The 17,124-nt window shown below is 36.7% G+C and overlaps 1 protein-coding gene across 1 annotated transcript; it reads right to left on the bottom strand.

Moving 5' to 3' along the window:
• Window positions 1-2,615: 2,615 nt before the first annotated feature.
• On the bottom strand, window positions 2,616-11,528 carry LOC104607769 (microtubule-associated protein 70-1-like). Its single transcript, XM_010273463.3, has 11 exons — window positions 11,195-11,528; window positions 9,561-9,646; window positions 6,934-6,999; window positions 6,645-6,815; window positions 6,034-6,204; window positions 5,733-5,888; window positions 5,421-5,567; window positions 4,822-4,893; window positions 4,184-4,723; window positions 3,899-4,080; window positions 2,616-3,156 (listed from the first exon to the last, which is right to left on the bottom strand). Exons 1-11 carry the CDS (start codon window positions 11,400-11,402, stop codon window positions 3,138-3,140), a joined length of 1,818 nt encoding a protein of 605 aa, XP_010271765.1. The 5' UTR covers window positions 11,403-11,528; the 3' UTR covers window positions 2,616-3,137.
• Window positions 11,529-17,124: the final 5,596 nt, after the last annotated feature.

Below are 17,124 nucleotides of genomic sequence, written 5' to 3'. Positions count from 1 at the left end.
TCAGATTATTAATGCTATTCATTATGGACATATTAGATTCGATTGGAACGATCTGCTTGCAGCTCTACTTCTCATATCATTATTATCCTGTATTTAGTGTGCAAGTTGCAACATGTGACACCTTCGGAGAATACAAGATGACCAAACCAAGAAAAAGAGATCGGTCATGAGAACAAGTTGTGTCCAAGGTGAAGTAATCTATAGCAACTGCCCAACTGTAAAAGAGTTTGTCTAGGAAATTGCATAGAAGAGCGGAACAGGGTATCTGGCAAGTAATTGCTAATTTGCTACTATTATTTATCGACCAATTTGGCTGTGCACGTGTTTGGTTTGAAAGAAAAGGTAGGAAAAGAAAGGGAAAAGGTAGGGAAGCCTATATTCTTTCAAACCAAACACAGTCTTTATGGAAAATTTGCTGAATTACCACAGGGAGTGCGGGAACCAACTGCAACTGGTTATTGGCCATAAACTATAAAGACCCCATTAATTATCTCAAATTGGGTCTGACTGAACACCAGCAGGATAAATAAAAAAAGTTGCAGACCCAATTTGGTTTGCATGACACAACACAGACTGTAAAGTTAGACTTGCTGCCCATTGGATAGGCAAATTGGGAGCAGATGAATGTTAATACCTCTTGAATCAGCATCCCACATTTAAATTATGGAAACAAAAGCTGTCATTGTTTCTCTCCCTATAATGATGAGAATGTGAAGTGCTTTTTCTTATCTTGTCCTTGTCCATTAGCTAAAGGCAACCACTTTGTCCCTCTCTTCGGTGCTATTTGAAACTTTTTTAACTCTAATCTTCTTCCTCATGACTCTAAACATATAGAAATATATAGGCGTGACAAATTGATAAGTTGGGTTGGATGCGGGTTGAAGACAATTCATCCATGGATCACCCATACCCATTGATAACCCATAATTATCCAACCTAACTCACACCCATCTTCATCCACTTGAAATTTAAAACCATATAAACAAATCTTTATTGAGAAAAAAGAAAATTTTGGATTTCTCCTATAATGCCACATGTCCTTGATTGATTCACCCAAACATAAAAAAATTGGACTTTCATTAGAAGAAATAGAAAGGGGGAGAAAAGTGAGAACCAAGAGAAAGAATCTAAAAGAGAGATAATAGAAAGGGAGAAAGAATAAAGAGGAATAAGAAACATAGGAGAGAGAGAGAGAGAGAGAGATGAAGATAGGAGGGAGAGGAGACAGAAAGACGAAAGAGAGATGAACGAGATGGGAAGGCAAGGTTCAAGGCATTGATACATATCGCATACATTGGTTTTCAAGGTCAGCGATACAGTAAATACTTAGAATCAGGGCCTTTCAATGGCTGAGTATTAATATCAGTCCTACTATATTTTTAATGAAATGTCAGGATGATAAAACAAATGAAACAATTAGTATCGACCTTTCAAGCTTCAACATGCTCAATACTCAAAAATAACATATCGATATTTCATTTTTTAACCATGACGGGAGGGAAGAGAGAAAAAACAGGCTATGTAGAAGAGGAGAGAAAAAAGAGAGGAAGAATAGGGAGAGAGAGAAGTTGTGGGAAGAGAGAAGAGAGAAAAATAAATTAAAAGAAAAAAGAGAGAATTATATATTTCTTTCATGTGGTTAATGGCTAGTACCCCCAAAAAAGCTTCTTTTGTGTAATTGACCCAAATAGAAGCCCACTACCCTATCTTACACAAGTACACAACCCGATGGGGTTACTAGACCCGTGTTCAATCCTCACCTTAAAAATATCAGAACAGTCATGTAGATCAATCCGGATCTCCTATAGCTGTATATTGAGAGCATCTCCCCATGAAGATACAGAAGATCCGAGCTCCATGTAGATGCCACCAAGCTGTAGCCCAGGTACTTCCGAGATCCACCACCAGAGAGATTGGTTCAATTGAGTCCGGACCACGCCTCACACCATGTCCTGGCCACACATCGGAAACATCTCCCATGCTTGTATTTATCATTCATGGGAGATGTTCCCAATACAGGGTGGAATGTGGCTGTAAGGTCGGTGGCGCAATCTGTGAGGAACAGATCCCAATTCCAGTTTTGGTTATCACCTGAAGGGCTTGGCCATGGGCCCACGGAACCACCTAGAGCCTGTTGGGGGACAAGGCTTAGACGATGATGATTTATTTGAAGGAAACTCCTTGAAAACCTGTTCTCCCTTGTACAAGGTCCTGAGATTGCTTATACCTTGGGTTCCAGAAAGCATAGCTCCTAGGCTGTTGCTAAGGCATTCAATAGAAGCAAAAGCCAATCACCCTCGAAAACAGCCCATCCAAACAGGTTCCGTGTTCAGCCAATGAATTGGTTGACATGCAGGAGTTGGAAGATGCTCTTGTACGGACGAGGCCCTAGTTCAGCCAAGTGGCCACTTGTATGCATTTTACTTCTATTTGAACCGTCTCTGGCTGTTAGTAGTGTATCTTGCTCCTGAAGACTGTCCAAAAGAAAGGGTTCAGCACAAAAAAGAGGTTTTTCATTCACACTTTGTTTTGGTTTGATTGTTGAGGTTCATTCCCATTTAGCTCATCAATCATCATTAACAAAGAAGCTCTGATCGTGTATTGCTGACCAAAAATTTGAAATATATATAATATAATATTGATTTCCATCTGCAACAAATAGTATCTCAATCAATCTTCTTGTTGGAGCGTCAAATCATCATGTTGCATTTACAAGTCTTGAACTTCCTCCTATCAGAAATTCTATGCACAAATTGGAATTACTCTATTATTGCTACAAAAATATACAACAGGATGACGCTCTCCCAAAACCCATAGTCAGTTCTTTACATATATAGATTGGCTGGTAGAGGCACGAGGAAAAAAACAGAAAAAAAAAAAAAGAAAAACAACCAACACACATTCATCTCTGACACAGCCCCCATCAACCTCAAAAGACAGCCAACGATACCCAATGGCCCCCAATCACTCAGCTTTTGAAATGTGGGAGCAATATCAGGCCAGATGAATATATAAAATTAGGGAAAAAACAGAACAATTAAAACATGATAAAATCATATGAACCTATTGACTGGAGAACTCGAAGTGCAAAAAATCGTCCCGATCCAGTCATTGTGTGCATTCAAACTGAGATGGCACTATGAGTGTCGCATATTCCTGGAAAGAAAAAACAATATCCCATCAGTAATCATACTTGTCTCCAACAAACTACATAGAAAAAGAGAGAAGCTAAAGTACTACTGAAACAGTAATCCATTTCAAAAATATAGAAAATTTAATCAAATTGCTATATTGTATTTTAGATCTTATGAAAATACCCCTCATTCAAAGCTAGACCTGAGCTCAGGGTAGACCAAAAAGGACATGGGTAGTAGTAAGAAATGATTTAAGCACCAATAATTTAACAGTGGATACAGCTTTAAAAAGAACGAATTGGAAAAATAGGATTCATGTAGCCGACCCCATATAGTTGGGATAAGGCATGGATGATGATGATTCAAAGCTATAGACCCATACAGATAGTAATAGCATCTTTTATTTGAGAAGGAAATCACAAGTGCCAGTTTGACCAATATGTTTCTCAACTTTGAAATGAAGAAATATCAAACAGAACAGAAGCCACATATGTTACTTATTAAAAGCTCTCCCTATGCATACAATGCAGAGAATGTATGCAAGAAAAGAAAAGAATCTTTGTCAAGGTACTTAGCTATGTTACCCAGAAACCACAAGGAAACAGCTGGACAAGATGTTGGATACAAAAATTAGACTAAAATTGAGGTATCCTACATGATACAACAACTTTGTGCATGTATCCAGGCCTCACAGGATACTAGATGTGATTCATAAAAGAATCCATTTTATATTAAATATAGAAATAAAGAAATAAAGACTCTACCTAGCAGAAAGCAACTGAGAACTATTGACAGCCCCCCTGGGAGCACTAAGGCGCCGTGCCCTTGGATCATTGTTAGCCCGCATAGCTGCTACTTCCTTTTCCATGGCAGCTACTTCTCTTCGCATCTTTTTGGCCTCAACTTCCATTGCTTTATTCAAGGTATCAACCTTCTTTGCGAGCATCTAGTAGAAATAATTAAACTTAGATTCAAGAACAGATGATTGGGAAAACAGAAAGGTAAAAAGGAATTGTAAGATTTATATACAGAAGATAGTAATACTGAACCTCTATTGCATCATCCTTGTCCTTGAGGCTCTGATCCTTTTCATGGCAAGCTTTCCTCAAGATAATGACCTCCTTTTGTAGTATATCGTACAAAAGTCCAGACACATATTCCTCATGACCTGCTTTTGTGTTCTCACTTGGTTTCCCATCTGAAGTGTCCTTGCATGTAGTAGTTGTCTCAGTATTTTGCATGCCATCAGTGACTTTGTTGGGTGTAGTAACTTTTCCAGTACCACCTGATGTGACTTTATTTCTGTCAACCGATCTGCTACCGCCATCAAATGATCTTGATGAACACTTGGCCTGCTTTAACAATACACTTGCACTGTTTGAAGCCACAGATCCAAGTTGTGAATTTGACGACCGCCTTGATGAAAAGCCATTGGAAGATGGCCTGGATAGGTTTTCTGCCCCACCAAGGGACTGCCGCCTGGAAGGCCCATTGCTTATGCTTCTTCCTTCCAATGTGGTACGGCCATTTACACTAGGGGGGTGTCTCAATCCTTCTTCAAGAACTTTGAGTCGCAATTGATATTTTTCCTAAAATCCAGATCAATCAATAGAAAAAAAAACATTTAGATGAGGTTAAATTATTAAATAAGCCCTGGATAGTCACTATAATTGGTAATTTTGCTCACCTTCAACTGGGCTTCTGCTCTTGCAGCTCGCTCTGCTACTGCCAGTTTGTCTCGAAGTTGTTGCATTTCTCCCTGCATATAGTATATCAGGCAATATTAAGTCAAATCTCCAAAACATACAAAAGAAAATTTTTTGTTTATTCTATAACCAGACATTTTTGCAAGAAACCAATTTCTATCAAATATGTCCTCATGACTCCAAAGTATCATTCTACTTAGCCTTACACAGTTTTGAAATCCATAATTTAATTAGAAAATGCTAGCTATCTAAGCTTTTTAACATTTCCCTCTTGTAATTTTCTCAAGATTTTCCAAATAACCCAAGAAAGAAAATAACTAGTGCCCTTGTAGATTTTTGGCCTTTGCTCTTTCCTTGAAAAGATGTTCTTGGACACATTTCTTCTGAATAAATTTCAATGCATTTGATTAACCAAGGAGAAGATGACAAAGACCCCTCATGAACTTATTGAGAAACATATCTTCAAGATGAGAAATGTGACTTTGACACTTCCATTATAATAATTTCCATACAAATCAATATAGAAAAGGAACAGTTATAGCAAAAAATAGTAAGGAGTGAAGGGCAAACTATAACATGCCTGGAAAAATCTTCTCTCTTCAAGCCACTGCTTCACAGGCATAACCTTGTCGTTGGCATCTTTCCATTCGTTTGCAACTACAACTGCAACTCGATTTGCAGTAACCTTTGCACGAGCTAGTTCCCGATCAAGAGTTTTCCTCTCCTCCTAATCAAGGATTTTAAGTTGAATTTTGCTTACATTCAGGATAGATATCGTTTTTTTTTTTTTTTTTGAGAGAGAAAAAAAAAAGATATCCATCTATTATTTTGAAACAAATTATAGATATCTATTACTTAAAAGAAATAATCATGTAAAAGAGAAGAAACTCACATTCATCTCCTGCACTTTTCGTTGGTAATCACGCACAGCATTTGCAGCAGCTCCACCAGCAAGAACAGCCTCCTCTAGCTCACGGACAGTTTGGCTTAGCTTTTCGACCTCTGCAACCTTTTGCCTATGCATTTTGTCTAAGATCTTATTCTCCTCCTGATACACAAAGCCAATAAATATTAGAACTAATCATTCATACAAATGGTAGATGGTTACTAACATGCCAACAGAACCATACAATTGGCTATATACAAAAGTAATTAGTTAAATATCAAACAAGAAAAAAAATAAAAATAAAAACCTGGCAAATTTCAATCTGCTTCATTAACTCCTGGTTCTTATTTTGAACATCCTCAACCAGCGATGCTTTTGCCAAGGCAATCTGTACAGTTCTCTCGGCTTCAAGTAGAGCAGCTTCCTTTGATTTAGTAAGCCGATCTAGTGCCCTATTATCATCCTGTAGCTTTGCAACCTGATAAATCAAAACCCAATTTCAAATACACACATAGATAAAACATATCCTTGTTGCTCTTCCTTATCTTTACTATATAATGCCAATACTTGCATTGGCTTCACATCCAAGCCATAAAAGTTAAATCTGAAAATTTTAATGGCCCCATATAATGTCAATGATAGCAAACAATAGTTGTCTAAATATTTTAATTTTTAAATCCACTCACTGAGTTAAGATATTTTAAGTATCATAAAAAAATTCAAAACCTAAATGTCTTTTTGTCTTTTCACTCTTTTATTTTTACTTAAATACGCGCATGGCATGTGCCTGCCACTAAAACTTGAGCCCATTCACAAGCAGTCGTCCAAGAATCAAATGCATGTATATCATGAATATTATTAATATGCATGTTACAAGAAACTATGGCAGCGATCATACACAGTAAAACTTGAACATACCTCAAGCTTAGCAAGTTTTAGCTCTGCCTCCAGTGGAGTGATGATGGCCTCAATTGGGGGCATGTCATCATCCTTTTGAGCAGCGTGGACTCTACGAAGTGTGGCTTCTGCTGCAAATTGTGCAGCAAGAGCTGCTTTTTTCTCATCATTTATCTTCTTGATCTCAAGGTTCTATAGAAAAAGACGGACAGGCTATGTCAGAATATACTTGTTGAATGTGGAAAATAACTTTCTCAAATTAAATAGAGACAACATCCAGAAAGCAAAAAGCAAAAACAATACATTATACCTTGTTCTCTAAAAGAACTTCAGTTGCCTTTAGCTTTCCATCCACTTTTTTCAGTTCATCAGTTAGCTGGTGGCATTGACCAAAATGGTAATGAGACATGACTGAATTAAATAAAAAAAAAAATCAACAGGAGCTATTATCCATAAAGGCACTTATAACTTGCAAATGAATTAAACAACAAATTAAATTAATTTTTTGACCAAAAGTCAGAATCCCCAGATGATACAGAGGTTGTAGATGTCACTTCTCTTGTTCTTCATTTATTAAAGTTCGGGATAAATTCCCCAAAAAGCACAGGTTTTTCTAATTGAAGTTGTATGGTTGAATCCTACTCCACAAAAAATTAAGAGTTTTTATGTCACTGGGACATTGAAAACCAGTACCTGCAAGATGCTAAAATGCTTCTATCCCCAGATATTCTTTTATGCAAAGCTTGTGGTGAGACTGTTTCTCATTCATGTAACTCATTTGAATGTGTAATTGAGATTTGCAACCAGGGAAATTTTCTTCACACCTTCACACACACACACACACACACACAGGGAAATTTCCTTGCCTATACAATATACAAGACTAGCTTCTTAACTCTTCACTCTATGAGTGCAAGGTCATGTGAAGGAGCACTTGTGCTGCAATCCCACAACATATTTGGGAAAAGAGAGATTTTCTCCAACAAATTCCTACCTGTCAGGCTAATCATCAATCAAATCACCATAGGACTAGCAAATTGGATACTGAAAAGTGAAGCTTTTGAAGGGATATCAGTGGATGTGGTGGATTAGGGGCTGCCAGATGATTATTAGTTAATTATTCCAAAGATAGTTTGTTATTGATTCTTTTTTTTGGTAAGTAACTTCAAACTTTATTAAATATGAAACAAAATATGTACATACAATCAGGTATCCCTTGGAGAGGTACAAGCTAAGCTACTACCTCTCCTATCAGTTGAACATCAAATTACAATTGAGCCCAATATGATCCCTATAAATCGCTTGTTTTTCTAGTTTATCAGCCAACCCATTAGCCGGCCTTTGGAGCCATTTGTACCTTTGTAAACATGTTTCTTGTTAGTCATGTCATTTAAACTTTTTGGTTTCATCCTTGTAAGCCTATACCACTGTCTCCGCATTCCTTGGCCAACCCACCACCACCTTAGAATCACCTTCGATAATCAATTTGTCCACATTCATGTTTCTCGCCATTTGCACTCATTGAAGTACAACAAAGAATTCAACAAATTACCATGAAGTTCAATTCCGGTGGGCAATTCCTTGGAAACTCAGGCCAGTGACAGTTGAGAGAGCTTTCAAATGTCATGGAAGCAAGGTCATAATGTCATATTGGTCATTTAGATCCAATTGGTATAGACAGTGTGCTCAGAGTAGAGAGTTTAGTTTTTCCTTCTCTAGAGGCTAAGTTTCAAGTACTCCTTAGGTATTGAAAAAAATGAGATTGAGAGAACACATCAATATGGGTGGATCCGGTGGGTTGATGGGATACTGACATTATATCAAGGAGATAACAGCCCTTGCATCCAGAGAGAACAGATCATTCAGATAAAATCATAGATTGCCCAACTCAATAGTGCACAATCTTCCCAGAGAAATATTGATTATCCAAACAAAAAACTTTCCAGGGAAATATTATCAAGGTGGCATGGGTTGATGGGGGCTTATGTGCTAATTAGGTGATGGTATTTGACAAATGATAACTTATTGGATATAATCCAAGTTGATATATGCCATATTTTCAAGTTTTTATTATTTTGTATGGAAAAATAATAAAAGAAAGCAATAAAACATATTATTGCTTAGTTACTTTTATTTTTAAAGTCATAACTCAATTTCAAGGAAGAGGACACATTCTGGAAAAAAAAAAACTTTCTTGCTCTGTAGGTAGTTCTCTACTCTCCTTCAGCTCATTTGCTTATTTCTTAAGTACCTGTTCACCAGGTTGATTGTGAATTTGTGATTGAATTTCTAGCATCCAGGTCAATCCATCATATACATTTTCTTATGCTTCTTTGCTTTCTAAAAAAACCATCTCAGTGAGTCAGCGTTTACCAAAAGAAGATGGGGATACATGCTGTCTCATTATAATCTTGACTATAAGACAACAATTTATGACTATCCTGTGGCAGAAACTTAACAATTACAATCCTTAGGATGTCTCATTAGATTTGCAGTAATGTGAAAACCCATATTGACCAAGTATTGAGAACCAGGCTAATGGTCAATTGAATTAATGTCACCTCGACATTAACATAAAACAACTCATGAAAAATAATCAATATGGGAGACATCAATTAGAATCACATTCTATGAGATTTTATTGATCCAAAATTCAAAGAATAACAGCATTTCATATTTCTCATTAAGGAAGAACAATTCTAGGTTTTGACATTTAGTGATCACTGCTCGATGCAATGGTAAAATCTCAGGCTGACAAGCACAAGAATGCAAATTCAACTTTAAGTGGCCTTTTATTTCAAAAGTGCTGGAGACTAGGTCTCCAGCAGTCCACCCCTCCCAACACCCCAGAAAGTCAGGACCAGCATTGGGTAATGGCCTTTTGACATTTCCAAATATTTTGTAGGCAGCTGGCATCTTGATATTTCATGTAGTTACCTCTTCGACAGCCTTTTCTTTAAGACGCTCGGAGTACTTTAGTGCCTTGATCTCAGCTTGCGCCTCTCCCAATTCCCTCTCCTTATCTGCAAATACAGGATAAAAGGTAATTATCCAGTCAGAGTTGAATACCTACTTCTGACCTCTGACTTAATTTTACTCATAGCTATGTGTCAGACAGTCAAAATTTAACACATGTTTGGGTGTTTGGTTCAGTAAGATGAAAAACATGGATATGGGGGCCACATGCAAGATAAGTATTTAGTATTGAAAATTTTGTATAGAATTTTATCATCCAAAGATACATGTACCTAAAGAAGATGGAATAAGTATATGCAAAAGTTTATCCTTGTTACTTATAACCATTCTATAAAAAAAATAAAAAAAAGAACATGGAAATCGTTATGTATATTAGATGATCATTCATATCAATTAAGAAAAGAGAAGAGAAAACTACAGAAAAAGAGAAAAAAAAAAAAAAGCATATCTATAAGTGCCTCCTCAACCATCCATGGAGTGTCAGAATCCAACATGTCCAATGAACACACTTCATTCATTTAGCAGAATTCATGTAACACTGCCTTTATTTTTTCTATGTAATTAAATTCCTAAATGCCCATAGGCAGTTAGGCGATATTGCAAGTCAAATTATCCTGCATGAACTAATGACGCAGACCATTCTACCAAGAGAGAAGGACCAGAATCCACCGGAAAAAAAAAAAAAAAGAAAATTGAAAACACATGAAGTTACAAACAATCCCAGGAATAGAAATCAACAACTCTGAAGATAATGATAACTACAAGAAGTCTCCTTTATTATTCATCAAAAAAAAAAAACTATAAGAAGTCCCCTTTTGTCCTTCCCTCTGTTGAAGGAACTGAAGCTAATGAAAAGAAACCATGTTTTTGAGTTAAGAAGTTTCTGAGATGATTGAACAAAATTAAAATGGTGAAAATGCATTTGAGGTTTTAACTTCCTATAATAGGCTTACAGTAGGTGTTTGTTCAATTAAAGCATTTATCAGTCGCTTCACTTGCTTATCAGGAAAACAACGAAAGATTTCGACACTTTTCAATAAAAAATACAAATATCATGAACGACTGTTACCACCTAAAAACAACATTACTTAACAAAATTAAATTAATTGAAAAAAAAAAGAGAAAATCCAACAAACACAAATCAAGCATTTGAACAACTAAAAATAAGGAAAAATCTAAAAAAGAAAAGCCAAAAATAAGGAGCACCCTTGACGTCTTCTTTTTCTGAACGGTGCACAGAAACTCCAGGATAACAACAAAATGGTATTTTAATACCCACTTAAGGTGCATTATCGGCACATGAAATGACAAAAACACTGAGCTTCTGTGGGTTTTTTTATTTTTTATTTTTTGGCTGCAAAGCTTCTGTGGGTTTCTGTACATTCACTTAGAAATATCGAGATTTGAACAACCAAAACGAGACATTAAAAGAGAGAACTAAACTCCAAAAACCCTAACGGACAACAGTGGCAAGAACAGAAATAAAAACATCTCATTTTTCCTTAAAATTAATTAATCACCAACTAAGTGAATCCAGCTAAGACATCCGATCAACGAATAAGCGAAAATTCTAAGAAAAAGTTGGAACCCCTCACCTCTAGCTTCATTTTCGAGACGATTGAGCTCGACTTTGACTGGATCGGAACCGTGCAAGAGGTTGATGAAGTCGTCGACCTCAGAACCCACCCGAGAGATAGAGCTCTTCTTCCTGGACTTGAACGAAGCCGACGTGCAAAGAACCACTGATTTAGCAGAATCCGAGCTCGGAGTTAGCTCGCCGTTTCCAATGTGAGTATCCGCCATTAGAGATCTGGTTCTGCTCAGGCATGAAAAACTGAAACCCTAGAAATCCACTCCGAAAGAGAGCGAGAGAGGGCTGTTGGGCTTTATTTTCCTGGAAAAAAAAAAAAAAAAAAAAAAAACGAGAGGAAAAGGAGAAGAGAGAGAGAGAGACTATTTTTAAGTTGTAATTAAGGGAGTATTTAGCAGTTTAGCAGCGTTTAATGAAAGAGACGGAGAGATTTAACTAAAATAAATGTGGAACTTTATGCAATGTTTCACTCTGTGTTTCTCATTTTGTTGCAGATTTGATTCCTACACTGGGCCCACATATCTGGTGTGCATGGGAAGGAATTGATGTGGGACCCAGTCTGTATTCGATTTTGATAAGAAGAACTTTTGTCCATCTTTGAGAAAAGTTATTACACGTGAAAAAAGAATTGTTCTGATCGGACGGTCAAGATCTTTTTATCGTGGATAACTATCATCATACACATACTCCATGTAGCACTGGATCTCTACGCCTCAGTTGTTACGATGCAGTCAACAGTCAAGTGACTGGTTGCAGCGCGGTTGACGCCGTGACGGAAATCTGGAATGAGATTCGGGTCGGTTCAACTTTAGAAAGACCCACGCTCAATTAGACCAGGAGAGCCAGCGGGTTGGTGGGTTCGGGGTCAATAAATGCGCTAGTTATGAATTCACTTATCCATATTTCTCATGTGGCACATGAGAGGTTCCTGAGATTTGTTTATATGGGGCATGGATCTAATGGATTGAACCGTATGTTTCTAAATCTGGGATATTCGAACCGTTCACAACACGAGTAGAAACCGGATCTTAAAAGCCAACCATCAAGAAATAAACCTGGATGTGGAATTCTTTTTGTTAATGGACCGGATCCGGGTCCAACATATATGAATTATTGAATAATACGATTTTTATCATTGGTTTTGGATGTAATCAGGTCAGAGTTCATGGTAGGGGTGCAAGTCGGACCGGATTATATTGGGTTGAAATTAATCCTAACTCAACCTAGGTTATTAAACCCTAACCCTAATCCTATTAAAATTAGGTTTGGCCAGTTTTTTTCATTTCTTTTTGCTATAATCTACTTATTCCTTAGATTTAAGATTTCCGGTTTAACGTACAAGTACTAGCTGTATTGCTTTAGCAGTATTATATACTTACCTTATACTAAAAGAATTGCCTTTAAAATACAAAATTATTGATAGGGCTGTCAATGGGTCAGATCTAGTTCCGTTATTTTGTATATATTAATAATTGGGCCGATTTATGGTTCTTGTTTGTTCTAAATCAATTCACACCTGAACCAATTATTTTGTTAATAATATATAAAGGTTTCTAGTTTTTTTTTTATAAATTTTATCGAAAAGGTTTAATTTGATAAATAATAAATAAGACAATTTTGGTTAATTAAAATACTTAATTTATCAACATATAAATAACTTACATTTTACTGTCATTTTTATTAAAAATGTTATATTACCAAAAATCAAGTTTTAAGTTTGTTATTTATATAAATAATTGTAGATGTCAAAATAATCAGGTCTAATCGAGTCAGACCCATTTATCCTAATTAATAATCAAACAATAGTTGATAGTTGATACAAAGACAGAGATACATAAATTCATGGGTGCATATATAATCATTTATTTACTAATAAAAAAATAGTGGCATATATAGTCATATTCTACGTGGTTATATAACATACAAATTATGAATTAATTTTACTTGGGAGCAAGTTGGGTGTGCTTGAATTGATTATATAAACTATGAATTTATATGGTCAATTTGCACCCTAAATTGGTGCAAAGTTCAAAATATCTCAATGTATAATATATCCTTCCCATAGCATCCCAATATGCTAAATCACACATGTTTCAACATTTGACCACTTTTAGGGGGTAGCCAAGCCAAGATTGATTCCCAGTAAAATTTTGAAAAAAATAAAAATAAAAACTAAAAAAGGGGGGCATATCTACCAAACACTTGATATACAAGTCCGTACATATCGGCTGCATGGGTGTCTCGATATTTTGAACCTTGGTTGGGTGAACTTTAAATTAGTTGCACAACATCCCTCAAGGTGTAGGATTATTGAATTTATATATCTACAAGCTCTTTGTGACGTAGGGTCGAACCTGTCTATCGCCACCATGTCCCTGCTAAACTTCACTTCTGTGTATTGATTCAACTATTTTTATACCAAAAATTAAGAAAAGGAAAGAAAAGAAACTTAATTGACCAACCCATCAAAATCCAGGTATGGGTAAAACATGTCACAGCCAATTAATAGAAACCATTCTCATACTCTGATGCCCCATAACCATATATAATATGGGCAGTTAAGCATTAGATGAGTGTGGTTTTATTATGTCATGAGACCCACCATCCATGTGATAAGCTTTAGAAGTCTTTGGGTTGGAGCTTTCTAATCAAAGTATTTGATTTATGATGGAAGGACATATGAGCTACCTTCCTTATTTGAATTAGGAAACAATGCACTTTCAAATATATAGATTGTCAGATTGGGATCCATATTTACTTTACATATATTTTTATCTTGAGTTGGAATTTATTTAGTCCCACAACACAACCTTCGTGCATTGGGAATATCTCTCCATACATCATACTATATAGATGATGAAATGTTCCTCATGTGTAGCTGCGATATCATATGGGTAGATGTAGGCAGAGTTCTTATGAACAAGGGATCCGAACTGTTCAAAGAAGTCCTAGAATTTTATTTTTCCACCACAACTATAATATCAGAAACGCATGCATGATACCTAAAAAAATGGGTAATCAATCAATTGGCATGGCAAAAATGGTAACCGATCATTATTATTACCGATGATTCAATAGCTGAGATGGTCACTCAGAGTCCCTCTTAAAATTGATTGGAGGTGTGGAATCAAGCCGTCACAACTGTAGGCTAAGGTCAATGGGTCGATCTGATATAAGCACCTGCTGTCACCTAGGAATGGCAACGGGGCGGGGACTACATTCCCCATCCCCGACCTCGACCTCGACCCCCAAATCGCCCCCATCCCCATCCCCAATCCTCGGCGGGGAAAGGAATCCCCCCCCCCATCCCCATCCCCAATCCCCGTCAGAGACCCGAATCCCCAACAAACTGGAGACTGAGTTTGAGTCTCTGAGAGACTGAGAATGAGAGTCAAAGAGAGAAAGAGAGACAGAGAGAAAAAGAGAGAGAGAGAGGACCGTTGCGAGAGCTGAGGTCAGCGATGAGAGAAAATCTGAAGGGCGAGGCAATGGCAACGGCGGTCGATGACGATGACGAAGGTTGAAGGAAGATTAAAGAGCTGAAACTCTTCTTTGAGTATCTCTTCTTTGTCCTCTGTTGAGACTCAAGTATCTGATCTGTCCTCTGTCCGATGTCCAACAACGACAGGCGAGTGGTGGTAGTCAGCGATGGTGGTCGATAGTCGGCGAATCGGCGACGAAGATGAACTAACAAAGGAAGAGAAACCTAGGGTTCTGTCGAAGATGAAGACGAAGATGAACTGGCAAGCCTTTTACTGTTTAAGTGTTTTTTAAGTTTTAATCTTTTAAAAAACGAATAATAATTATTATAATATATAATATATAATATAATATTATAATATATTATATATATAATATATAATTATATATATTAATCAGGGACAGGTCCGAGCGGGGATTGCATTTCTCGTCCCCGTCCTCGTTCTCGTCCCCGATCGGGGATTCAGGGGTAGCCCCATCCCCGACCCCGACCCTGCCAAGGTACCCCCCATCCCCAACCCCGTTGGGTCGAGGAGCCCGGGTACTTGTCGGGGACGAGGAAAATTGCCAGCCCTACTGTCACCATCCCTTAATCCCTATGTAATGTGTTAAAATAGCCTTTAGGCTATGTTTGGTTGCAGTGCAATTTTATTTGCACTAGCACAAATGTATGCGAGTGCAAATGATAAAAAAATGCAAATTATTTTGCATCAGTACAAATTTGTTTGCATTGCAACCAATTCATTTCATTCATCAATTAAAGCAGTGTGCAAAGAGTTTGCATCCTTAGGTTCATTTCATTCATCCGTGCAATTTTATTTTATTCTGCTTCATGTCTTAATTTACTTCATTTGTATTCAATCAAACAAAATAAGCTAAAATTTGAAAAAAAAAAAAAGCAAATCAATTGTACTGCCATAGTTTTGCATCAATAAAAATTTGTTTACATCCTCCATTAACAATAACAAGTTTTCAATGCAATTTGAAGGGTTCAACAAGGTCTGCAAAATTAATTAACTTCATAGATACTTGAGCTTGACTGTGACCCACGTTATAGAAGGATTCAAAAGTCTGAATGAAGGAGGTCTCTAAACTCAACAACAGTTTGACAGATGCGCCAAGCAGAAGAGAGAATTCTCGAATACTTCCAGTGAGTCTCCTTCAAAGATAAGGAGATTCAGCTGAAGCTTAGATGCTAGCAGAATGCCTTCTTTGAAAGCCAATGCCTCTGCTTCAGGAGGCAAATATTAATTTGATGGGGGGTTTGGTCTAAGTTGCAATATAGGTACCTTGATAATCATATACACCACCCCAGGCCCAAAACCAGTAGGCATTGGATGCACCCTCAACATTAATCTTGTAGAAACTGTCACCATGGTTGCCTTTTTTATTTAGATTCCACACTTATTGGTCAAAATTTTTCTAGTATCATAGAAGTCTTATAAGGGTGAAAGGGAAAGTAATAGGAGTTTAATTTAGGAATCGAAAGCAAATCATGCAGTAGAGAATGAGAAGAACAAATCATGAAGAAGGAGATAGAAGTGCACATGAGCTAATTTGCAAATCAATGTTTTAAAAATTGACTCGGAATTCGAACTGTTGTGGCAACCGGTTTTTGGGTTGATGGTTTGATCGTTCGGTTTGAATGAATGATTCATTCTGATAAAAAATAAAAAATAATTAAAATAAAAACAGTTAAAATCCGTTGGACGGATCAATGTTGATCACCTAGGTCAATGGATCATTGACCAATTCAATGATTTTTTGCCAGGGACCGAATTTAGGATAAAATAGAACTGGTTGCCTGAACGATTCTCAGGCCGAATGGTCCAACCATCCGGATCAACGGTGGTTCGAAAAACATTGGTGCAAATTGAATTTTACAAATTATTTTTAAAAGAACATAAAAATCATAGGAAGCCACATAAAACCATCACATAATTTACTTAATTTTCATTGGTTTATATTTCACAAGGTACATTTATCATTAAAAACTTAAATCATGTTAAAGATGTAACTTTGGTGTATTATTTTATGATCACCTTGAATTATATTGCAGTAATTTCCATACAATGCGCAGATTTTGCCAAAATTGAATCACACTTCCTAATTATTCTACTTTTGTTTTTATTGATAATGAGAAAACACTCATTGGATTAGAAATCTAGACATCTTGTTTAGTCTTTCATGGAGTGGATAGTAGTGATCCAAATAACACGTTATCATTGAGTAATGCTGATGAGTATCAGGTACCACCAATTCAGAGTATTCACAATCTTATGAACACTCTAAATTAGTCACATCATCCCTCCACATCATAGAAATGGGATAGTTAGTTTTTACATGATTTGCCACCTGGCAACATTGACTTGATATTCTACAGGACTCCCATGACGTACCATTTGCATGATAGAACAGGTTGGAATTTTCAGAAAATGTGGGTAGGCTTTAAGT

This window comes from Nelumbo nucifera, chromosome 7, assembly GCF_055504915.1.
Source record: "Nelumbo nucifera cultivar China Antique chromosome 7, China Antique-T2T, whole genome shotgun sequence".
NCBI lineage: Eukaryota > Viridiplantae > Streptophyta > Magnoliopsida > Proteales > Nelumbonaceae > Nelumbo > Nelumbo nucifera.
Note: the sequence above shows the minus strand (reverse complement) of the source record. Positions and strands in the feature narration are given on the sequence as shown.

Coding starts and splice junctions, on each gene's coding strand:
- LOC104607769 (XM_010273463.3), bottom strand. CDS start 11,402: ATGGCGGATACTCACATTGGAAACGGCGAGCTAACTCCGAGCTCGGAT. Junction 6,816..6,933: donor AAGTTCTTTTAGAGAACAAG/GTATAATGTATT, acceptor CTTTTTCTATAG/AACCTTGAGATCAAGAAGAT. Junction 5,889..6,033: donor AGCAGATTGAAATTTGCCAG/GTTTTTATTTTT, acceptor TTTGTGTATCAG/GAGGAGAATAAGATCTTAGA.